Source organism: Elephantulus edwardii, unplaced genomic scaffold, assembly GCF_000299155.1.
Source record: "Elephantulus edwardii isolate Elephantulus edwardi_28Jun2011 unplaced genomic scaffold, EleEdw1.0 scaffold00060, whole genome shotgun sequence".
Classification (NCBI taxonomy): domain Eukaryota; kingdom Metazoa; phylum Chordata; class Mammalia; order Macroscelidea; family Macroscelididae; genus Elephantulus; species Elephantulus edwardii.
This window is the reverse complement of record NW_006399810.1, coordinates 477,675-503,222: the sequence shown is the minus strand read 5'-3', so window position 1 is coordinate 503,222 and position 25,548 is coordinate 477,675. Positions and strand designations below refer to the sequence as shown.

Here is a 25,548-nt window from a genome sequence, read left to right as displayed (position 1 = left end):
TTTATTTCTTATTCCCACCACAGTAATGACTCCTTTAATTTAAACTACAACACGGAGGTTGCTTTAAATCATTGTAGGAAAGGAACAGCGGTGTAAAGGACTGAGGGACAGGTAGGGTGGAGAATCAGCACATCATCTTTACTAGGCTCTTGAAGTTGCTGGCGGCTTGAAGCTGCAGCTGGTAGGCCATCGGTGGGTCTTGAACCGTAGAGCCGGGGCACAAACTGGCTGGCAGGTCGCTTGGGCCAGTACGCAGGGCGCACCATGGGGGAAGCCAGTGCTGGAGGAGACTCGTCTGTGAGGTGACGCCTCGAGGCCTAGATGTGTACGCATCATGCACTTGGGGAACGTCTCACAGTCCTGTGGGAAGCACTGGCTGGCTCTCACAGTGCACACGGGGACAACAGCCAAAGTCACCCTGCTGGTACTTCTCCAACATCTGGGCGGTGCCACGGCTGGTGAGGATTCAGCGTGGGTGGATCAATCCACACAGCAGCTTGGCCGCCGGCTCAAGCAGGTCGCTCTGGTTGGGGTTGTCTTCCAGCTCTTCTTCAGGTTCCAGGTCCATGATCATGTCTAGAGCTTTGTTGATAATGGGCACCTGCACGTCGAGGCCCAGGAGGCTGAACTTGTCCTGGATGTAGTCTTCATCCACTTCAGAGCAGAATCCACTGCCACGGAGAATTGATGCCTTTGAGCTGTGGTGCTGGAGAAGAGTATTGAGAATACCATGGACTGCTAGGAAAACAAACAGATTTGTCCTGGAAAGGGTTAAACCAGGTGGCTCCTTGGAGGCAAGGATTCTGAGGCTCCGTCTAACATACTTTGGACATGTTGTGAGGAGAGGCCGGTCCTTAGAGAGGGACATCATGCTTAGGAGGGTGGAGGGACAGTGCAGGAGAGGAAGGCCCTCTATGAGGTGGATTGATTCAGTGACTGGGATAATTGGGATGGGAGTGTCAGAGACAGTGCAATTGGCACAGGACAGAGCGGAGTTTAGGGCTGTTGTACATAGGGTCGCTATGAGTCGCAAGCGACTCGACAGCACATAACAACAACAACATCTCACATACTTTGGGCATGTGGTCAGGAGGGATCAATCCCTGGAGAAGGTTGTCTTGCTTGGAAGGGTGGAAGAACAGCACAGGAGAGGATGACCCCGGATGAGAGGAATTGATACAGTAACTGGGATAAGGAGGGTAGGTGTGTAGGGACAGTGAAATTGGCTCAGGATAGAGCAGAATTCAGACCTATGGTACATAGGGCCCCTGTGAATTGCAGATGACGCAGTGACACACAGCAACAACAATGCTATTAAGGGAAAGTTCTTAATAGCAACCTTTCTTCACCTCTCCACTCTAATCTTGTCACTTTTCCTCTTTCTTTATTGCTCTAACCATGTCATTGTCATTATACTGCAAGTAGCATGTATGTTATAAAGGGAATTTTGCACACTGCTTAACTCCCTCAGGGATTAATTTCCTGCCTCAAATGTATGGGAGCATTTATGTAGGTGTGTTATTTGCAAAAATGTAATACAGTTACTCAAACGTTACAAGGCTGTTCCACTCTCACAGCCTTTGTTCAAGTTGTTTACTCTAGCTGTAATAGCCTTCCTTTTCTTTTCACTAAACTTTTTCCTGACTTCTATACACCTACACACACACACACACACACACACACACGCATACACATGGCCTAGATGTTCCCTCAATGCCTTTACTTTTTCAACTTTTTAGGTACTTTTTACAAATTGCAGTCAAAGTGTCTTGGGGGGTTTCCTCCTATAAGGTCTGCTTCTTTGTCATGCTGTAATGACAGGTCTCTCCTGTGCCGTTGCTCCACCCTTCTAAGCATGATGTCCTTCTCCAAGCCCTGGTCCCTCCTGGCCATGTGCTCAAAATATGTGAGACAGAGCTTCAAAATCCTTGCCTCCAAGGAGAAGTCTGGTTTCATCCTCTCAGGGACAGACCTGTTTGTTCTCCTGGCAGTCTGTAATATGTTCAACACTCTTCTCCAGCACCACAGCTCAAAGGCATTGATGCTTCTTTTATCATTCTTAGTTATTTTCCAACTTGCAGATGAATATCAAGTAATTGACCATGGCCTGGATCAGGCACACCTTAGTCTTCAGACTGTTATCATTGTTCTTCTGTACACTAGAGTCTGATAGCAGACTTCCCCAAAGCAATTTGTCTTTTTATTTCCTGACTAAAAGTCAGGAAAGTGCCAAGATTGTTGATTATAGAACCAAGTAAGCTGGAATTGTTAGTAATCTCAATCTCTTCAAAGTCTATTATGAAGCTGCCAATTGGCCCAGTGGTGAGAATCTTTGTTTTATTTCTGCTGAGCTTCAATCCATATTGAAGACTACAGTCCTTGACCTTCTGCAACAAATGCCTGAGGTCCTCCTCAGTTTCAGCAAGCAGGGTTGTATCACCTGCATAACATAGGTTGTTGATGAATCTACCTCCAATCCTGATGCCACATTCCTCCTTATATAGTCCAGACTCCACTGACTCACACATTTCCTGATCCTGAACCAGTGGTTCCCTGATCTGTTCTGACTACCCCCTTAATTTAAGAATAACATATATTTTATCACTGAAACTGAGACACTTTTGTGGGTGAAGAAGGACCCCATTAATAATTATGCTAGGACAAGTATAAAGTAGAACTGCCCGATCCAAGTCTTAATGTAGGACCTCCCTAACCTTAGCAATTCTCTCTTGTTTCCATGCAGATTTAACACCTCTGAGGATCTAGAACTGAGAGCAATCAGTGCCCCACGTGATCCACAGGAATGCACTGAGGATGAAATGTGGGCTTTCTCCTTTATCCCAGTACAGATGCATTTGTGTGATGCTGTTCAGAGATTTAGCAACTCAGGCTTGGTATTTCCTGTCGTTGCTGCTGCTCATTTCACCCTTTCCCTCACCTGTATGACCTTTGGGGGCCCTGCAGTTGTATCTCAGGAACCTTAGATAATTCCTAAGGCTCCACTGCACTGCCACCTGTCAGGGTTTCAGACTTCGCTGCACGTCGTGTTGCTCTCATGATGGAAGCTCTTCACCATGATCTTCCACCATCACTTTCTTCTCACTCTCTTGCTCCCTAAGTTTCTTCTGGCCTCAAAAACTTTTATTCAAGCTGTTTCCTCAGCCTGTAATACTCTTTCTTTTTCTTCAATAACACTTTTCCTGACTCCTCTACACGCACCCACTACAAACTCTCTCAGCCAGATAGGAGCTTACTTATCAGGTATTACAAATTGTAATCAAAGCTGCTTGTGTATTCTCCCAGTCCCTTCCCACCTCCCTATAATGTCTGTTTCCTCTCTTTACTGTTAGCTCTATGCAGGACAGTTTTCAGAAGAGCTTCTAGTTTATGGCAGACTGAGGGAAAGGCCTGGAAATTCACTTCTGAAAATTAGCCAAATAAAACCTTAGCGATTGAAAGAGAACCTTTCACAGTTCACTTGCTTTGGATGCCTTGTCAGGAAGGGTTAATTGCTGGATGAAGGCATCGTGGGTGGTGATGGATTTGAGAATACTGTTGATTGTGGGGATGACACCTGACCAGACAACATGTTATAGTTATAAATTGGAGCTGACTCAATGACAACTATGTCCTTACCTACATACCTGCCTATTTGAGGCTGGCATCATTTCATACAACTCTCCTTGTATGATGAGGGCAGGGCCGCAGTGAGCTGCAGGCTGCCTTGCCCTCAGATGCAGAGGAAGGCAGGGCAGAGCTGAGGCTCTGTGAAGAGCTCTCACTCATTTCACCAAGCTGCTTTCTCTCTCATTTTGAGATCTATCCCTCTTGCTTGCATTGCACTGATACAACAGCTATTTTCTGATTTTATAAGCCCTCCAAATTCCTGTCAGGAAGTAACAAAAACTGTGCTTTCCCTTCCTAGAGCATGTTGTGGGGATGTTCCTTTTTAACAAGCACGTTCTGAGGCAGTTCACCCCGCACTGGAGTCATGTGCACACGGCCACCAGTACCACAACTTGTAATGCCTCCCTAAGGTACCACAACTTGTAATGCCTCCCTAAGCTCTTACTGTGCGCCTACACACACTCCCAGCTCTTCCTAAACACCCTTTTATGTAATTTACATCCTTCAATGAAGCTAAAAAAAAAAAAAGAAAGGTAGATTTAAAGTTGCTTACAGACTTGTATTTTCAAGACTGCTAAAAGAAGTTAAGAAAAGCAGAATATGATGGTATAAAACCTTCAGAAAACAGATATTAGGAGAGTTTAGAGGTTGCATTTAGTCAGTGTTAACCAATCTTTATATGGCTTTATTAGGCAAAGAGTAAGAGACTCCTTCCCACCTTGTCAACAGACTAAATGTCCTCTCTGGCACATTGCATTAACTCTAGGGGGCGATATCGGCACTGCCATTTATATGTATGATGCCACATGGTTCCTCCTGACAGTTGACAATCCTCCTGGCACTACGCAGGGCACAGTCTGTGTGGCCATATGCTGAGACCTTGACTGACACCCTTCAAGTGACTTTTCTCGGGTAAAAAAGTACCATCCTTGTGTGGCACTTAGGATTGCTTCATTTGCCAACGCCTACAGATTTTTTCAGAGTACTCATCATTTCAAGCAAGCGTACATTTGCCCAGTTTCTGTAAGTACTGGAGTGTTTGTCAAGCCAGGTGTTCTGAAAATAGGTCATTGGTGTTATTTTTTTATGTACTGAGTTTTGCCTAGATTTTTCCATTTTTACTGACAAAAGTATAGGAAATAAACGCAATCCCCATGTTGGCTAGAAAAGGTAAACATTTTTTTCTTTTTAAAAAATTTTTGTGTTGGTTTGCTCACAAAGTAAGTTCATACACATTGTGTTTCACACTATCCTTCATTTACATTATGTTTCATACAATCATTTCCATTCATTATGTTTTCTAAAATTAACCATCGTTGAACTATGCCTATCATTACCTGGTCTTTCCAGATCCCTGATGGGTCTTCCCCATTTTCTTTACCCACCCCCTCCTCTACCCATCATATTGTGTGACCCTCTGATTTTGCTCCTACCCATTCTCACCCCTCTGCTTCCCTTTCTCTCCCCTCCTTGGATCTTCATACACAATTCATGAGTTAGCTATTTCTACAGTAATGGCCTTATGCAGTATTTGTCCTTATGAGATCAAGTTAGTTCACTCAGCATAATGCTCTCCAGCCCCTCCCAAATTATGTAGTATTTTTAGAAATCATTGCTCCTGAGTGCTGCATAGTATTCCATTTTGTGAATGGACCATACTTTCTCAAGCTATTCAATCAATTGTGATTAGACATGTGGGCTGTTTCTATGTTCTCAACGATGGTGAATAATGCTGCTATGAACATTGTTGTACGAATCTCCATTTGTGTCTCACTCACATACCCAAAAAGGCCAAACTGGATCTTTCTTAAATTAGTGTGGAAACAATCTTGATTCTTCAGGAATAAGAAAGTTGATGGAAAGATTCAGACATGTTTTTACCATTTCCCATAGTTTCTAGGATGAAATCCATAGGTTCTTTAGGCTGAAAGAAACCTTGAGTTCGTTCACTCAATTCATGTTGTTTACTAAACACCAAATGGCAAATGGGGATAGCAGCAGGTTCTTTCTAAGGTTCTGAGGTTTAAAGGATGAAGCATCTCTCTACTGTGCTCCTACTGTCTTCTTCTTGGGAATTAAAGCACAGTAGTGGCTCAGTAGATATTTGTTGATGAATTAACAAACAACAATCTCATAAAATAGAATTTAATCCTGTTGTTGTTATGTGCCATTGAGGCATCTGCGACTCATAGTGACCCTATGTACAACAGCCCTAAACCCTGCCCTGTGCCAGTCTCACTATCTCCGACACACCAACCCCTACTACTCCAGTCTCCAGCAGACTTTCCTATGGCGATATGTCTTTTAATTTCCTGGCTGCTGGTGCCAAGAGTGTTGACTGTGGAGCCAAGCAAACTAAAGCCATTAACAATCTCAATCTCCTCACCATCCACCCTGATGCTGCCAATTGGCCCAGTGGTGAGCATTATTGTCTTCTTGATATGGCGCCTCAATCCATATTGAAGGCTGCAGTCCTTGACCTTCTGCAACAAGCACTTCAGGTCCTCCTCAGTTTCAGCAAGCAGGGTTGTGTCATCTGCATAACACACATTGTTGGTGAATCTTTCACCAATCCTAATGCTACACTTCTTATAGAGCCTAGCCTCCTGGATAATCTGTTCTTCATATAGGTTGAAAAGGTATGGAGATAGGACACATCCCTGGAACACACCCTTTCCAATTTTGAACCATAGTGTTTCCTTGCTCTGACCACTGCCTCCTGGTCCAAGTATAGGTTTTGTATTAGCATGAACAAGTGTTCTGGGATTCCCATTCTTCTCAAAGTCAGCCACAGTTTGTTGTGACCCACACAGTCAAATGCCTTTGTATAATCAATGAAACACAAATAGACAGCCTCTGGTATTCCCTGCTTTCAGCCAAGATCCCTCTAACATTAGCTACAATATCCCTAGTACCATGACCCCTTCTTAACCCAGCCTGGACTTCTGGCACTTCTCGGCTGATGTGTTCTAGTCGTTTTCGTATATCTTCAGCAGAATCTTGCTTGCATGTAATAGCAATGACATTGTTCAATAATTTCCACACTCTGCTGGGTCACACTTCTTTGGAATGGGAACAAATATAGATCTCTTCCAGTCAGTTGGCCAAGTGGTTGTTCTCCAGATTTCTTGGCACAGCTTGGTGAACACATTTAGGGTAGTAGCTGTTAGTTGAAATAAGTGAATTGGTATACCATCTATTCCTGGGGCCTTATTTTTTGCCAATTCCTTCAAAGCAGCTTGAACTTCTTCTTCCATCACCATAGGCTCTTGCTCATATGTTGTTTCATGAAATTTTTCTGTGTCTGCCAATTCCTTTCTGTACAGTGACTCTGTATATTCCTTCCATCTTTTTTTAATATTTCCTGGATCATTTAATATTCTGCCAAAGCATCCTTAAGAATAGCAACTGAAGGTTTGAATTTGTTCTTAAGTTCTTTGAGCTTAAGAAATGCTGAGCGATTTCGGCCCTTTTGATTTTCTGACTCCCGCTCCTTGCATATTTCATTGTAGTATTTTACTTTGTCTTCCTGTGCTGCCTTTTGAAATCTTCTGTTCAGCTCTTTAATCTCTTTAATTATTCCCTTTGCTTTGGCTTTGCAGTACTCTAGTGCAATATTCAGAGTCTCTTCTGACATCTATTTTGGTCTTTTTTTCCTTCTCTGTCTTTGTAATGACCTTTTGTACTCTTCCTGGATGATACTCTTGATATCTTCCCACAATTCATCTGGTCTTTGCTCATTTAAACCTAGTTTGGAAAAAATACCTATTTTTCCAAACTAGAAGCTCTGACCCAATAGTTATTAAATTAATATATTGGGATTTGATAAGATTTTATTTTTAAATGACCTAGAATAGAATATTACAAAATCAGTTTTATGAATTTTTTTCCTAGTTACACATATTTATATTATTTGGTATGTCACCAATTCCTGGGGCCTTGTTTTTTTGCTAATTCTTTCAGAGCAGCTTGAACTTCTTCCTTCATCGCCACAAGCTCTTGCTCATATGTTGTTTCATGAAATTCTTCTGTGTCCACCTTTTGGTACAACGACTCTGTATTCTCTTCGCATCTTCTTTTAATGCTTCCTGGATCATTCAATACTCTGCCCAAAAGCATCCTTAAGTATTGCAACTCGAGGTTTGAATTTGTTATTCAGTTTCTTCAGTTTAAGAAATGCTGAGTGAGTTCGACCCTTTTGATTTTCTGACTCCAGCTCCTTGTACATTTCATTGTAATACTTTCCTTGGTCTTCCCGAGCTGCCCTGGGGAATCTTCTGTTCAGCTCTATATGCAGAACAGATTATCCAGGAAGCTGGGCTCTATGAGGAGAAATGTGGTATCAGGATTGAGGAAGACTCATCAACAGTCTGCATTATGCAGATGACACACCCCTGCTTTCTGAAACTGAAGAGGATCTGAAGTTTTTGCTACAGAGGGTCAAGGACTGCAGCCTTCAATATGGATTGAAGCTAAACATCAAGAAGACGAAGATTCTCACCACTGGGCAGATTGGCAGCATCATGATAGATGATGAAGAAGTTGAGATTGTTGACAGCTTCAGTTTGCTTAGCTCTACAATCAACACCCTTGGTACCAACAGTTAGGAAATGAAAAGATGAATTGCATTGGGGAAAGTCAGCTATTAGAGACCCCTCCAAAGTACTGAAGAGGAATGATATCAGTCTGTAGCCTAAGGTGCGCCTGATACAGGCCATGGTCTTTGCAATTACTTGCTGTCTTTCAGAGAGCTGGACAATGACTAGGGATGATAGGAGAGTTGATATCTTTGAGCTGTGGTGCTGGAGAAGGGTATTGAATATACCATGGACTGCTAGGAGAACAAACAAGTTCGTCCTGGAGAGGGTGCTGCCAGGATGGTCCTTGGAGGCAAGGATTCTGAAGCTTCATCAGACATACTTTGGACATGTTGTTGCAAGGCGGGATCAGTCCTTGGACAGGAATGTCATGCTTGGAAGGGTGGAGGGACAGCACAGGAGAAGACGACCCTGGATGAGATGGATTGATTCAGTCACTGGGTAATGGGGATAGATGTGTCAGAGACAATAAGATTGGCAGGGGACAGAGCAGAGTTTAGGGCTGTTGTACATAGGGTCGCTATGAGTCACTGGTGAGTCGACGGCACATAACAGTAACAACAACACTGTTTATGTGTAACCTGGGTCTTGATCTAAAATCCACCTCACTCTATGAGCTCCTGTGGGGTAGTTGATCACGAACTGTGCTAACACAAAAGAAACACCTCTCTGGAGATCTGAGTGCACCAGTGGCTCTCAAGGAGAAAGATGGGCAAACGCCTCTGATAAAATTACAGCCTCTGCAAACCTATTGGAGGGTGAGCTAGGAGTCAATCGCAACTCCATGGCATTGAATTTTAAGTTTTTTTCAATTGTTGTTTACCATATGATTGATAGCTGACTCTTCAGTGGGTTTTCAGAGGTTATAAATTGCACAAGAGGCGACTTCCCATCTTTATCCTCATCGTAGCTGGTGGATTGAAACTGTGTGCCTTGGGTTGGCAGAGGAGCTCCTTACCACTAAGATTTTGAGTAGAGAAGATAAACATTTAAAACAAGTATACTTGAGACAATGTATATGGCAACTCAGTGTCTGTCCTGGGAGCAGACACAGGTTGCCTGGCCCTGTTGTCTGGCAATCACAGGGAATTATGGAAGGTAAAAAAGAGGAAGGGGCATTTAAAAGGGTAAGTAGGAGTTTGCTAAGGAAGCTGGGAAGGAGTGGGAAGTTTCTTTAAAGGCATTGGGGAACCCTGGAGAGTTGCAATGTAGCAATTGTTCAGATTTGAATTGTTTGGTGTGAAGGGTGAGTGAGGAGAATAGGAAGTATCAGTGAGGAAACTGAATTCCAGTCCTAGGGTCACTGGTCTAAACCGGGATAGAGACAGTGGTGTGCAGGAGCATGGGTTCAAAAGGGACCTTGTGAGGAGATAGGGTTTACAGGACTTGATTCACTGGGAAGCGACTGGAACCATAGGGACTGGGACTGATTTCCATGTGCACCATGCACTAGCGGACATCTGCTTACAGAGCTCTGATCAATTAGTAGGTAAAGCCTTGCACTGCCAACCCAAAGTCACTCAGTTCAAATATTCCAGCTGCTCTGTGAGAAAAAAGATGGCCTGTAGCTTCCCGTGCAATTTATAGCCTCTGAAAATCTAATGGAAGGTGACACAGGCATTGGTTCTGACTCCACAGCAATTACTTGCATTGCAAAGGTTTCAGACTCCAAATTCAAGTCTTTAGGTTCCAGGTTCCTAACTTGAGGGAAGTTGCAGGAGCAAACAGGAAGACAGGACTTTCCCATCACTTTGCAAATCACTTCTCCATTCTACTGGACATTCTCTGCAGACATTCACCACCTAGGAGTTGCCAGGGCTTCTGTTCCAAAGTGGGATGGTTCTTGGCAGGAGATGGAAGGCTGAAAACAGGGTGGAAACTGGGCCAGCCAGGCACTTTACAAGAAGGAGTAAAAAAGGGAAGGAAACCTGGTACATTCCACCTGATACAGAATATCTAGTCAGAAATGACGTAAAAGTACAGATAATTCAAAGATGTTTATATTTGGTCTTGAAATGCCATGCATTCTTGGCAGTGGATTTACCTTACCAAATGTTTTTTTAAGCCTGATTTTGCATTCCCTGAACACCGACCATCTGGGTAACGGGGATGAGCTGGAGCCCAGGAGGTAGTCTGGGTTGGTGGGTAGCTGCGTAGGTCTAATGTTTAAAAATCAGACAGACACCACCACTGTCCCTAATCCCAGCAGCTGACCAGTACCTCACAGTCTGCCTGTGCCCTGCCACAGAGCAGGGAGCTTTTTCTGCCCTAAGTCTTGCCAGGTGACATGGCGATTTGAAAAGCAGTTATCTAGTCCCGGTATATAATGCTTCCTATCCACATTTCTGAAAACTCCACAGAACCACCTCCACTCGACCCAACACCGGATTGCTGCCAGCTGGCCCAGAGCTCAGCAGCAATCTCAAAACCAAACCATATTTGGAGCACCAGCCAGGGCATTTACAGATGTTACCATAAAAGACATTTTAAGCCCTGACCAGTCCTGTTTTAAACAAGGGCTGACCAGACCAGAAGCCTCTTTTCTTGTTATTCAGAGGATTGCAGCTTCCAGATGAATGAAAAGCTCAGCTTATCTTCCATGGCTTAGAATTGTGTCTCACTGAAATCCTTTAAACAAAGAATCTTTAACCAAGTCCCCACTAAGGGGCCTAGAAGAAATCTCAGGGTGGCAGCCAGGCACTCCCTGCTGAACAATCCTAAGCATCCCCCCTTCCTCCATCTGCACTTGGCCAAGCGGCTAGAGAATTCACTGGGAATAATCAGCAACAGGCCCAAATCTGGAGGCTCAGAGACACTGTCTTCTACCAGTCTTTAAGTGCCATGCTTGCATGTTTACCACAGAGGGGAGCACATTTCACAAGTTGCCAGTTCCTACAGGTCAGAACGACTCATCCAAAAGAATTTTGTTTTAGTTTTCTAATGTGCTGAGACCACCTCCTTTTCCCAAATATTACCTTTCAATAGACCCTTTTTTCCAAGATGGACTGTCAAACTCTGGCAGCCCACGAGTGCTTTTGAAAAACACAGCAAAGGTTTCTTTGACTGATTTCCTGAAAAAAATGTAAGGAAGCAAAACCCCAGGAGGCACTGTGCCAGACTAGCAGGCTCTTCCGATTTTAGGTGGGACCTGCAATTTCCTGCAATTGTGTAAGGTCTTTACATTCTCCTCCAGACCTTAGGAACAAATGCCCCTGCCCCCTTCCTCATCACCTGGTCTTCCTCGCTGCCTTCTCACAATTAGCATCGGAAGCCCCCACCCCCCTCGCTGAGGTCACCTCCACACGCACAGGGCGGGGGAAGGAGACGTGAGCTCAAGCAACAGGTTCCACCCACTGCCTGAACTCGCAGAGGCGCTGGGAGGTGGAGGAGAGGAAGCCACGGGGAGGATGGTGGAAGGGAGACGGTGCTGCATGACCAGGGAGCGCGTCACTCAGGCGTCCACGAGGGTGTGTGTGGTGGTGCGGTCCTTCCCAGGGTCACTCGGGGACTTCCGCATGGGTTCGGATGAAATGCCGGCAATCTTCTATGGGCTAAGAGCCCCAGGAAAAGAGAGCGTGAAGCACGAAGGAAATGTGAATGTGTCCGGGGTAAAAATGCAGCACGTCCCCTAGGCTCCACCCTAGCTAACTGGCGGTCTGCGCCCTCTGGGCCCCGGCCACTTCTGTTGGGCCTTTCCGCTCGCGGCCTCTCCAGCCCCCTCGGCCGCTTGGCCTTGCTCCGCTAAGGCCGCGAGAGCGGGGAGAGCGCACTGCGCCGCGCCCGGCCGCCTCTGGGCATGCTCGGTGCCGGGAGCCGCTGTGCGGCCGGAGGGCGCGTCCTCCTCCCCCGGGCGCCGGCGCCTGCAGCCGCGGCAGCCGCGCCCCGACACACCCCAAGGCGCACGCGGGGACCGCACCCGGAGTCCGTCTGCCCAGCGTGGGCGGACACACACCTCAGCCGGGTGCCTGCAGAGCGCGGCGCAGGGCGGCCCTGGAGTGCGCCCCAGCGCGGCTGCGCTTCCCGGGAAAGTACAGCGGGGCTCGCGCGGCGCCGGGGGCGGGGCGGGGCGGGGCGGGTGGCCTCGGCGCCCCGAGCGAGGTGCCACATTAGTAGCCGCCCACCCTCACTGCGTCTCCGCCCCCCACGAATTAGAATTCGCTGGGAAAGTGTCTGGTTCTCGGATTATCCTTGGGGCGGGGTGCTGGATTCAGCGGCGCAAAATGATTCAAACAAAGTCGGCGCGCGCGCCGCGGTCTCCCGAATGAAAAGTGTGCGCGCTAGCGGCTGGGGACCCCTTCTGCGAACCTAAGGGTTAGTTGCGCGGAGGAAGGCTGGGTGGGCGGCAGTGGGCGCTGAGGGGGGAAGTCCGGCCGGGGCGGCCTCCTCAGGGGCGCGGGGCAGCGGGCCGGCCTGGGGCATCGGCGGCGGGTGGCGGGAGCGACTTGGCCGGCCACTCACTGTCTGCCTCCTCCCCCAGGATTACCGAGAGGATGGGATGGATCTAGGCAGCGACGCCGGCAGCAGCAGCAGCAGCCGCGCCAGCTCGCAGTCCAACTCCACCAAAGTGACCCCTTGTTCCGAGTGCAAATCCTCGTCGTCGCCGGGGGGCAGCTTGGACTTGGTGTCTGCCCTGGAGGACTATGAGGAACCCTTCCCGGGCTACCCGAAGAAGGTGATTGATGAGTGGGCGCCGGAGGACGACGCGGAGGAGGAGGAGGAAGAGAACGAGCGTGGCCAGCCAGGGTGCCGGCATGACCGCTGTCCGGCCCGAGAGCCTGGGGACGTGAGCGCCAGGAGCGGCGGCGGGGGCCGGGGCGCCACCACTGCCATGCTGCCCCCCGTGCCTAACGGTAACCTCCATGCGCACGACTTCCAGGACCTCAGGCACAATGGCAACGTGGTGTTGGCCGGCCGGCCGAATGTTCCCCGGGGCCCCCGCAGGTCGCTCCAGAAACCCCAGTCGGTGGGGGGCCGGCGCAGCAGCCGGGGCCCCACGGCCGGGGGACTGGGCCTGCAGCCCCCTGACGGCGGGACGTGTGTCCCAGAGGAGTCCCTGGTGCCCCCCATGGACTGGGAGGCGCTGGAGCGGCATCTGGCAGGGCTGCAGTTCCGGGAGCAGGAGGCGCAGAACCAGGGCCAGGCGAGGACCAACTCCACCTCGGTAAGTTGGCCGGCTGTGTACCCACACGCGCGCACACCCCGCACACCGCCCGCCTGCGGCCCATTCATCTCGCGCCCAGCGTGGGGGCGCGCGGGAGAGGCCGCCTGCTGTTCCCCGGGGGCACAGCCGCTCAGTCTGTGAGCTGTCTGGGTCGCAGGATGGGCGGAGGGAGGGAGGGGCAGCCAGAGGGCAGTGGAAAGTCGCCGTAGTGGAACCGGCGACTCATTTTGATGGAATTGCTTAAAGAGACAAGGTTGTGAGTCACTTCCCTGAAAAGAATCCAGGAGACTTTGGCACAGAAAACAGCGCCTGTGGGTGCTATTTCCTATCTGGGAGTTGTGGCTTTGTCAGTGTGGAGGGTCTCTTTCCTTTCAGCTGATGTCTCATATATGTAAATATAGACTGTGCTTGCGCACACGCGCTGGTTTGTCTACCTGCCCACTCCGCCAGGCTGGCAGCAGGGTTGGTTCCACCTCGCGTTGAAGCTGATGCTCCTGTATTTGGATGGATTGAGTCAAGCCCAGCTTTAAGACTGGCCTCCTCTCCCCAGTCTGAGCTGTTGTTGACCTGGGGGAATGAGGTGAATCTGCCCTGCCAGGATGAAGGAGGGGTTCTGGCCTCTGAAGCCTGACTCACTGCCTGCCTGGTGAATTCCTCCTTGTGCTGCGAACAGAGCCACTTGCAGCTTCTTACCGCAGGCTGCTGCCACTATTCCGGAGAGCCCGTCTGGGAGGGGCGCGGGGGCGGGAAAACAGGGAGGGAGGCAGCATCCATACAGAGCACTCTGGCAGGTCAGCACTTGTCTCAACATCTTTTTTTTTCCCCTCAGATAAGAGCAGATGAATGACTTTAAAGAAAAAAACACCATGAATGTAGCTCCCCTATTTATCACTGTTTGGAGATAAAGCAACAGTTGTAATTTGAAATCGTTAATGGTGTTCCTAAATGTGGCTGAAGGGCACAGTTTAAATGAGCTGCGTTCTGTGTGTGGCAGCTGTGTGGCAGCCTGGGAAACGGCTTGCCTTCCAGGTGTAATTTTTCCATTCTAGGGCCCCAGGGCTACTGGAAATTGGGTGCGTGCACTTCTGACTTCAGGGGTGAGGATGCTAACTGCATTTCACAGAGAAATTGGAATGGTTTCCATCAGAGGGAGCCCCTTGGCTGACACCCTACTGGTTAGTGCCCCTTTAGAAACTACCTATTAAATTAACACACTCGCTTTAATCCTAGCCTTTCAGGATTTTGCCATGGCCACTAGCAGACACAGAATCTTGCCATTACAGCCAATATTGTTATCTGTGTCTTATGAGAGGGTCCATCCTTATCCTATTAGTGCTTGATACAGAAAAATACATCATTAAGCTCCCTAGACTTGAATAACAGTTTGAAGATAAGAGTTTCATTTGTTTTTGCTGGTTAATATAGATTCCAAAAAATTTAACTAGTTAGATATTTAAAAATACTATTATACACTTGCAGGGAGCTCTGGTGGCTTAGTGGTAAGGAACTGTGCAGCCAACCCAAAAGTATGCAGTTCACGGTTCAAATCGCCAAATATTCCACGGGAGAAGGATGGGCAGTCTCCTGGACAGTCATTTTACTGCTTCTGCAAACCCACCGGGCGATCAGTGATGGGTTGGTTCTGAGGTTCTGACTCCCTGTACACATTAACAATAGTTATTATACACGCAGGTTTACAGTTTGATGGTGGCTGTGAGCACCGTTTTAGGCCAGGGAGCTCTGGTGGTCTAAGAAGCTGTGCTGCAGTCCCAAAAGCATGCCTTTCGACTCTGCCAGCTGCCTCGTGGGAGACGATGGGCAAACTCATCGGGTGTGATTTAACTGCCTCCCAAGACCCACTGGAGGGTGAGCTGTGAGTGGCTTCTGACTAGGCAGCACTTAAAAACAACATGAGAACCATTCTTCCAATTATTCAACAAAACTCTGTTGGATGCCATGTGTTAAGTGCTGTCTGCCAGTTACTGTCCCAAGTGCTGAAGTTCCACACCTGCCCAGAGGGACTTGGATCTGATGAGGGGAAGAAGACATGCTTCCTCTTTGGGGAACAGTGCCCACCCCCAATGCACACACTTGGAAAGTCTTCTGTGCCTCCTCTCCTGCAGCAAACATTTTGTATATTTAGGTGCCTTGCTCCTGAAACAGTTTCTCTGAGCCTTTTCTTCATAAGTCACTCAGAGAAATTTAGGTCTCATTGCTTTAAAATAGATTTGGGTATAGAAAAATGTAGGTGGAATTTCTAGGTTAATAATTCATTTTGGTCTGTTTTGGTTTATGTCTGAAGAAAACTACTAGCCAGTATTGCTTTTGTCCCCCCCTCCCCCCAGTACTGAAAATTACTTATGAAATTATCTTAACTCCTCTGTTAGTGAGTCAGAACTAATTTAACTTTTCATTTTGTAATTCTAGTCAGAGTTTACAAATTATATTGCTTTTTCATTCAATCATCCATACACATTTTGTTTTGTAACAGTGTTGTTGTAGTTGTTAGGTGTCATCAAGTTTAGTATGACCCATAGTGACCCTCTGAACAACAGATCTGAACCCTGCTCTGTCTTATGCCGTCCTCACCACCTCTGACATAACCGAGCTCATTGCTGCTGTCACTGTGTCAGCCCATCTGCTTGAGGGTCTTCCTCTCTTTTCCTGCCTCTCCACCTTTTCAAGCATGTTGTCCCTCTCCAAGGAATAGCCTCTCCTGACAACAAGCCCAAGGTCTTCCTCTCATGTGCCGTCCCTCCACCCTTCCGAGTATGATGTCCTTTTCCAAGGACTGGTCCCTCCTGGCAACATGCCCAAGGTTATATTATTTATATATATTATCAGGCACGATAGGTAAGGTTGTATTTCTAAAAGGAAAACATTATTCTTTACCTTGTTTATTTCATCCTCCTTATGATTAATTTGGGGGAGCTCAAGTGGCCTAGTAGTAAGACACTGCACTGCAATTGCAAGGGCATGAAGTTTGAATCCACCAGCTGCTGTGTGGGAGAAAGGTGGGGAATCTCCTCCCGTGTGGCTTACAGCTACTGAATACCCGCTGGGAGATCAACTGTGCATTGGTTCTGACTCCATGGTACTGAATACCAACGTGATTACTTTGGGAGTCTGGCAGGTCGTTGTATTACTAGCTCATTCCTTGTTCTTGCTGAGCAGTGTTGGACTTCTTGGCTATAGTACGATTTACATAGCTATTCATGTGTTGGTGGTGTTCCCAGTTTTTTTCTGTTGAATGTAAAGGTGCTGTGAATATCCATATACAAGTGTTTGGAGACACTTTCACTTCTCCTGGATATGTATTTATAACTTCTTAAGAAGTTTTCAAACTTTTTGAATGTTTGGGTGCCGTTTTTGATTGCCAGCATCATGTGCCTCAGCACACTGGAGCCTTTGCTTCCCCTCCGATAGGCACTGTGTTCCATCTGTGTCCTTGGAACTTTCCAGGACATTCTCTCCTCAGATGAATGGGGTTACTGCTCCCCATCTCTGCAGAGACAATATGAAGGACCAGGAGCACATGCTCATCCAACAAAGTCCTGATACTATTGTTCAACATTGGGAAAGGAGTTGTCTTTAAGTTAGAGAAGGCTGTAGATGTACACACAAGCCTTTTGAAAGAGAAGGCTCTAGCTGTAGACACGAGCTTTAAGTGCAGCTTTGTTATTTTTAGTGCCTGTGGCAGGTGCACTGTCCTCATTTAATGAAAAGATCAGAATAATTTTAATTGACACATTAATTGAAAGCAAATTCTCCTGATGAACTTACTTCCAAAGTACTTGTAATAAGTTATCTTTTATTTGTTTATACTGTTAACAAGTAACAAGCTTTAAAGCACCTACTTTTCTTCCAAGAACGGTACTAATTACAAGTTCTTCTCAATGCATTATTATCAGTGATGCTCCTAAATACCTACATGGAAGAGTAGTTGTTTCCTTAGTTACTTCAGCTGTGATTAAAGCACATGAGTCTCATTTTCCAGACTGTACTAAGAGTTGTTTATTGTTCTTACAAAAGTATACTAAGGTTCAGGGAGGTCTGGTGGCACAGTCTCTAGGATGTTGTACCACTTAGTGACATATATATATAGTAAGGCTTGCAAGTTCAGTAAGTTAGATGACCCTGTGACCCTGTAGTTTGCAGTTAGAGACTGCCACAAGATAAGGTGAAGGGTGATTTGAGAATCTGCTCCATGAAGAAAGTCACATATTCTCCTCCCATAAAATTTATGTCTCTGCAGTCTTTATGGAGGGTCAGTTATGATTTGATTCTGACTCGATGGCAATGAGTTTTGAGTTTATGTATATTGTTATTGTGATGTAGCATAAAGTCAGAACTGACCCATAGCAGGTGTTCAAAAGCAATACCTCTTCTAAACCCAGCTTATCACATCTGGCAGTTTCCTGTTGATTTCCAGTCATTTTTTGGATAACTTTTAGCAGAATCTTGATTGCAAATGATATTAATGATATTGTTTGATAATTTGCTCACTCTGTCGAGTCACCTTTCTTTGGAATGGGAACAAATAGAGATTCTTCCAGTTAGTTGGCCAGATGGTTGTCCTCCAGATTTCTTGCTACAACTTAATGAGCACATCCAAGGCAGCATCTGCTTATTGAAATATGTCAGCTGGTGTGCTGTCAATTCCTGGAGCCCTGTTTTTTGCCATTTCTTTCCGAGCAGCTTGAACTTCCTCCTTCATCACCCCAGACTCTTGCTCATACATTGTTTCATGAAATTCTTCTGTGTCAGCCAACTCCTTCTGGTACAGTGACTCTTCTATACTGCTTCCATCTTCTTTTAATGCTTCCTTTTAATGTCCAAAAGCATTTCTTTTAATGTCCAAAGCATCCTAAAGTATTGAAACTTGCAGCTTGAATTTTTCTTCCATTTCTTCATCTTGAGAAATGCTGAGTGAGTTCAGCCCTTTTTTATTTTGAGGTAAGAAAACTGAGGGTCAGCAAAGCTCTGGACTTACTTGCTTAAATAACAAAAATTAGACCAAAACGGTCAATTTCTGATTCTACTTCTGAGCTTTTTCACTTATGTTATTGTTGTTGTTATGTGCCTTCGAATCACCTGTGTCTCAGAGGGACCCTATGTACAGCAGCCCTAAACCCTGCTCTATCCTGTGCCAATCTCATTGTCTCAAAACACCCTATCCCAGTACCCCAGTCACTGAATCCATCCATCTCATGGAGGGCCTTCCTCACCTGGGTTGTTCCTCCACCCTCCCAAGCATGATGTCCCTCCAAAGACTGGTCCCTCCTTGTGACATGGGCAAAAGATGTCAGATGAAGCTTCAGAATCCTTGCCTCCAAGGAACAGCCTGGTTTCACTCTCTCCAGGAAGAACCTGTTTGTTCTCTTAGCAGTCCATGGTACATTCAATACTGTTCTCCAGCACCACAGCTCAAAGGCATCAGTTTGTCATTGTCATTTTCACTGATAGGTAAATCATTTTCTTTTGTATGTAGTTTTCTTTTGGTGCTTATGTCTCTTATCTAGTCAACTATTTTGATAATGATCCTTCCTTCTTTTCAAACACAGCCACAGCCACACCCACCTTTCCAGTAGAATTTGCTAAATAGCGTGAATGCTTCTTATTTGGCTGATTAATTTAATTTACACAATCCTTTCTATTTAGTACTTCAATTTACTCAAAGCAGCTCCACTGTAACTTTGTTATTAATACTAATAATAATTTCTGGTCCTTTTAAAAGGTTTATCCAAGGAGGAAACTGGAGATTCATTGTATTAAGAATCGAAGAGTGTTTATGGTGATGGAACATTTAACAACTATGGGTGGTTGTTGCAAGAGCAAGTCTATCTGTATCTACTCAAGTGTTTCCGAGATGATGAAGATGACATAGGACACAAGTGTCAGGCCCATTGTTCATCAAGTTGCTATGAATTGTACTTGACTGCACGAAACAACAACAATAACAATTGCTATTACCAAGTTGTACACCTGAAATAATACTGAGTTGGCAAGTGTTGTATGTATTTTTATCGCTATTTTAGTTCATCCCAACTCTGACATTGCATTTGCATTTTAAATGTTTTTACTCCTGGACCTTTTAAAATTAGACTTAAGTTGTGTTTTCTTACTTTTGAAATTCAGCTTATGTGTTTGAACAAAAAGAGCTTTTGCAAATGCTTTTTCTTAGCTGATTTACGCTCCTTAAGCCATTAGGATGGATGGTGCTTTAAATTGTCAGTTACTGTGAGATTATTTTGGACACAGATTCGTTGGAAATTCATGCATTTTGTAATTGAACATTTTCAGTATGAAAGGATTTTAGAAAGGTTCTAAGAGGTCATCTCATCCAGCCGTCAATGTTTTCAAGGGAAACTGAGGCCAGTGGTCACTAGACGTTCTCCCTCAGGTCCTTTAGGGCAGGGCTCACAAGCCTCAGGTACACTCGCAGTTCACACTTTGTATGGGCTGCTCCCAGCATCAGCCAATGCTATTGAGTTTACAAGAAGAGTTCTTTCAAAGCTTGGTTTGGATCACTCATTCCTACTCATCACTTAAGGTCTTCTATGACGACGAATAGATTCTCAGTTTTGTCACATTGTAGAAAAGCTTTTACTTTTGTGTAGGTCTTTCTTTACTCTTTTTAAACCGTGTTAGAGGAATTGTCGAAGTGCTTTCTGTCTTTAGGGCTTCACTTCATTTCTCTGCTGTGTGCATTTCTGCCAGCAGAACAGCGCTCTCCTCTGAGAAGATTTTTCTGCTAGAGCTGCCCTTTCCCATCAGTCTCTGTAAGCACTTCTGACCACAGCGTTGGCGGTGTGTTCATTTCCTATGGCTTCCGTGACAAAGGAGCAGGAACTTCGGGCTTACCAGTAAAAGCACGTAGTCTCAGAGTTTTGGAGTCTGTTACTACATGCTGTTGAGTCAACTATGACCCAGCCATCCTATGACCCTTGTCCTGTCCTGTGCCATCCTCACCATTTCTCACACACTTGAAATCATTGTTACAGTCACAGGGTAAGTCATTTCATTCAGGGTCTTTCTTTGACCCTCAGCCTTTCCAAGCATGATGTTCTTCTCCAAGGACTGACTGTTTCTTACAATATACCCAAAGTATATCAGGTGAAATTTCACTATTCTTGCCTCCAAGGAGCACCCAGGTTTCATTTTCCCTGTGAAGGACCTATTTGTTCTCTTGGCCGTCCATGGGTGGATGTTCAGTGCTCTTCTCCAGTGCCACAGCTCAAAGACATCAGTTCTTCTGCTGTCCTTAGTCACTGTCCAACTTTCAGATGCATAGCAAATAATTGAAAAGACCATGGCTTAGATCAGGTGCACCTTAATCTCCAAACTGACATCCTTTTATTAGCTCTCCCTGAAGATTGGAGGATCTTTCTTTGCCATTTTCTTATTTCTGGGGTTCCTGGCAATCATTGATATGCTTTGGCTTACAGATGCTTTACTCTGATCTACGCCCCCCAATTTTCCATGTTCGTTTTTCTCTGTGTCTAAGGTTTTCCCTTTTCTTTTAGGAAACCAGTTATGTTGGATTAGGGCTGGCCCTCCTCCCATACAACTCACATTAACTAATTGCATTTGCAGAGACTTTCAAAGCAAAGACTTGGCTTCACCAAGTCGAGTTCATGTCAAGTTCACATAGAGCTTCAACTCATCATGTTCACAGGGCCTGGGGATTACACCACGTCTAGTTCATGTCAAGTTCATGTAGGGCTTCAACACATCACGTTCGCAGGGCCTGGGGGTTAGGGCTTCACCACATCAAGTTCATGTAAAGTTCACAGAGGGCCTCAGCACATTATATTTGCAGGGCCTGGGGGTTAGGGCTTCACCACATCAACTTCATGTTAAGTTCACATAGGGCTTCAATACAGCACGTTCGTAGGGCCTGAGGGCTAGGGCTTCACCATGTCAAGTTCGTGTCAAGTTCACGTAGGGCTTCAACATATCACATTTGTAGGGCCTGAGGGTTAGTGTTAGGGCTTCAACATGTCTTTTGGGAAAGACAGTTGAACTCATACCTGGTAACACAGTCCTTACCTGCCTCCAGAACGTGATTGAGACTTCATAGATTTCCAAGGAGTCACCTGAGTGTAGGAGACAAAGAAGGAAGCTACTAGCAAGCAACAAATGCTGGCGAGGTTGTGGAGAAACTGGAACCCTGATTCACTGTTGGTGGGAGTGTAAAATGGTGCAACCCCTGTGGAAAGCAGTATGGCGCTTTCTCAAAAAGTTGCAAATAGAGATACCATTTGACCCAGCAATTCCACTACTGGGAATATACCCTGAAGAGACCATAGCTGACATCCAAGCAGATATATGCACACCCATGTTTATTGCAGCTTTGTTCACAATAGCAAGGAGTTGGAAACAACCTAAGTGCCCATCAGCAAACGAATGGCTAGAGAAGCTGTGGTATATTCGCACAATGGAATACTATGCTGCATTAAAAAACAAGGAACTCATGCAATATTATTCAAAATGGTTGACTCTGGAGAACATTATGCTGAGTGAAATATCCCAGTCACAAAAGGACAAATATTACATGATGCCACTGTTGTAGAATGGGACTGTCCTTGGGGTTGGGGAGAGACTGAGTAAGATGGGTTCAATAATGTATACTGCACTGAAACAGAGGAGGGAGAAAACTGTTTAAAAGAGATATATAACTAGGTATTTCTGTCATCACAGGAGACTAGAGCGAGGGCTACATGGTGGAGGGGACCTGGGGGAGGGTTTGTAAAACAATGAAAGAATCTTTTCTTTTACTTTTCCATAATTTTTGGACTCATGTACTTATAACTTGTTAGTCAAATTTGTGTCTTCTAGGTTGCAACACCCCCATGATACATCTTCAAGGATATGAACATGTATGGCCAAGCACAATCAATAAGAGTGCATCTAAATTCCAAAATCAATCTCCATAATAGTCTATGTGTTTCCTACTGCCAAAGGGGCCCTTTAGAGTAGTGAGAGAAGATCTTCACCCTGAAACCCACAGCGTCCCTTTTCAGCAGGAAGTAGCTAAGAGAATACGCCATCCCCTTTTCCTTATGACTCAGGGTGAAGTCTCTCTCAGGGAGGAGTGATAGGGAATGGCAAAGGACACACTGACAAAGAAGATTAATCAGAACTGGCTTTGACAAGCACTGTGGCATTTGGACAAGAACAAACTGGGAGGAGGGTAGAGAGAATAGTGCAACAATGAATGAATGGAAACCCAAAATCTCTAAATGTTTATGAAAATTAATAAAATATAATTATAGAAAAAAAAAAAAAAAGAAGGAAGCTACTATCTCTACTGCTCCCTTTGGGAAAACTCATCTCTTGACTGTCAAGATAGTGAGGGATCAGAAAGATAGGAGACAAAATACTTCTGTTAGCTCATTCCACAAGCAGAGGCAGATTTTGCTCAAGTTAGATGCATTTTAAGCAGCTGCTTTATTGTAATTTTTAAAATGAAAAACAGCTCATTCAAGGAGGAGCTAGAAAGAAGGACATGTGTGGACCAAGGAGCAACCAGCAGCTGAGATTAGGACTCTTGGCCTTGTTAGACTATGGATGAAGGTACAGACTCGCCGCTGTGAAGTCAAACTGACTGGGTTTTGAGGCTGTAAATTGTATACAGGGAAATGGCCTGTCTCTCTCCCTTGGAGCCACTGGGAGATCCAAACCAGCAGAGCGCGACCCCCTTTGGGTTAGCGACATTGCTCCCTCTGGACTTCCACTGAGAGCCGTGAAGACGAGGAGCAGAAGAGTGGGTCTAAAGAAAAGGAGGTAGACGTGGGTTTTTATACTTGCAGTATGGTCTTTCTGGTCTTGTCAGTTCGATGTGGAGGGCTGAGCAGTCACCGATTCTTCCTGTCAGGTTCAGGTACCTGTAGCAGCCACTGCCTCTTTCCAGTACCAGCTTTCTCTCCAGAGCTATTCCTCTTCTCATTGCTTCTGATGCTCTTGTTTGCCCTCTTTGTTTGGGTTTGGCTACTATTTCACTTTTGTGAGTTATTCTGGGTATTTTTCTTTTGTATTTGTTATGTCAAGCATGTCCCATGACCCATCTTTATCCTGTCTCTTCATCTCCTTTCATTCATAAGTATATTTAACCTATTTTTATTCTCACTGCCTGATGCATTTCTTAAAATGTGTGTCATCCTACGTTTTTATGCTGGAGTCATTTTCAGGTATTTCCTTTTCCTCCTTATTTTCATAGTATTTTCTTGATAAAGCGTAGGTAATTCACAAGGTAAAGGTTCAGATGTTGTAGTTGTTGGTGATTCCACCTCGTAGTGACCCTGTGGGATGGGGTATCACTAGCCCTTCAGGATTTCCACGCCTGTCAGTCTTGATGGGAACAGACTGCGCATCTTTCTCTTGCAGAGTGATGGCTTCAAACCAGTGACCTTGCATTCTGTGAATACGGGGTCTGTATGAGTTGGAGCCAGCGAGATACCTAACAACAACTGAAGTGATACGAGATGGGGCGGGGAAAACCTTACTGGGAACTAAAGAATTGCTAGCTTTCTTCAACCTGTTTCAGTAAGTCTAAATTTCTAATAATTGCCAAGTCGTAATACTGCACTAATACCCCATCATCTCCACCCCAGATATTTTTTAGATTTCTTTCTAGCAGGAAAAGGCCTCTTTGATATATTCATCAACGGCAATCTCCTGTTAACCTTTTTCTCCTCCCCCCCCCCCCCCCCATCTTCAGGTATCACATTGCTCCCCCACGATCTGGCTCACGCCCCTCCCCCCCCGCCCCTTTCCTCTTTTTAAAAATCTTCCCTTGGTATTTATGGTTCATGAAAGTGACTGTGAATCTTTCTTGGGACCTTAGCATAGTGTACCAAAAAAAGAAATCAAAAGCTTCCATTTTTATGGATTACTAGAAGCAGTGCATTAGTCAGCAGCCGATTTCTACAAATTCGTCAATTCAGGAGGGTTTTATTGCCCATGTCCTAATAGAGATGCTGAGTTCCTTCGAACTCTTCTTTGTAGAAATAAATGTTTAGTATTGTGAATTCTCTTATACAGTATGCTACAAAGAGCTTATATCAGAGGTGTGTGGGTTGTGCCTTTCTGGACGCCGGGCAGGTGCTGCTCCATTTTATTGACCTTCTTTGCATGAGATGTGGCTTCAAGGTGTTTGGGAAGGACAGAAGGCAGAGAATCAGCCCCAAGACCTCACAGTCAGGTTTTAGCCAGTGGAGTACCACAGACACCCTGGATACACACACAGTTGGGTCCTGGCTTTCTCTCTAGGAATTCCCTGCTTGGGTCCTCACCTTGTCTCTATTTTCTCTCTTACTGATATGCAGGTTACCTGTTTGTGTTGACATCGTAAGGAAGTCAGTTATTACAATAGTCATCACCCTCATGGGCTCCTAAGTGGCAGAGGGGTAAGGACAGACACTGGCCGTGGCCAGCTAGGTAGGGCCCAAGAACCCATGCTCACAAGTCCATTGTAGGGATGCCTTGAGCAAAACAATAAGTAAATGTTGTTGGTAAGTGCCTTGATTAGAGTACAACCCTATAAACAACAGATCTGAGCCCTGTCCTTTCCTGTGCCATCTTGTCACTGACACACTTTAATCATTGTGTCTGTCCGTCTTGCTGGAGGTCTTTCACTGACCCTCCACCTTTTCAGTCATGATGTCCCTTTCCAGGGAACAGCCTCGTCTAGCAACATGCCCAAAGTATGAGAGACACAGCTTCAGCAGCAGCTACTAAACTAATGGTATAAATTGATTTCACTTCCTTCTTGATTTGCCGTGTATGGGGAGAATGTACCCCTTTAGAAGCTTGTAAAAGAAAGACATAATTTCCTCATAATTCCAAAACTCTCTAGTTTTTCAGGGTTCTTAGGTGAAGCACTTGGCTGCTCCCTGAAAGTTTGGAGGTTCACCTCAAAAGGCAGTTAGCATTGCTTCCAAGGTTCCAGCCAGTGGGAGCACGGAGGAGCACTATCTACACGTGAGCTGGAGCTGACGCCCAGCAGCTGGGGGGTCCTGTAGCATTACAGATTTAGAGTTGACACTGTTGTTGTTATGTGCCTTCGAGTCGTTTCCGACTCATAGCGACCCTATGCACAACAGCCCTAAACCCTGCTCTATCCTGTGCCAACGGCACCGCCTCTGACACACCCATCCT

At 45.7% G+C, this 25,548-nt stretch overlaps 1 protein-coding gene and 1 pseudogene across 5 annotated transcripts in view; one reads left to right on the top strand and one right to left on the bottom strand.

Moving 5' to 3' along the window:
• SCHIP1 (schwannomin interacting protein 1) overlaps positions 1–25,548 on the top strand; it is a 1,325,222-nt gene that overhangs the window by 1,084,907 nt on the left and 214,767 nt on the right. For 3 of the 5 annotated variants that reach the window (XM_006887636.1, XM_006887635.1, XM_006887637.1), the window contains one exon: positions 12,703–13,386. The exons of 1 other annotated variant lie outside the window; for it this stretch is intronic. In XM_006887636.1, coding sequence (XP_006887698.1) covers positions 12,703–13,386 — 684 coding nt within the window. The remainder of the gene's footprint in view (positions 1–12,702; positions 13,387–25,548) is intronic. One more of the 5 variants, XM_006887638.1, reaches the window with a different exon arrangement.
• Positions 125–11,658, bottom strand: LOC102874976 (annotated as a pseudogene).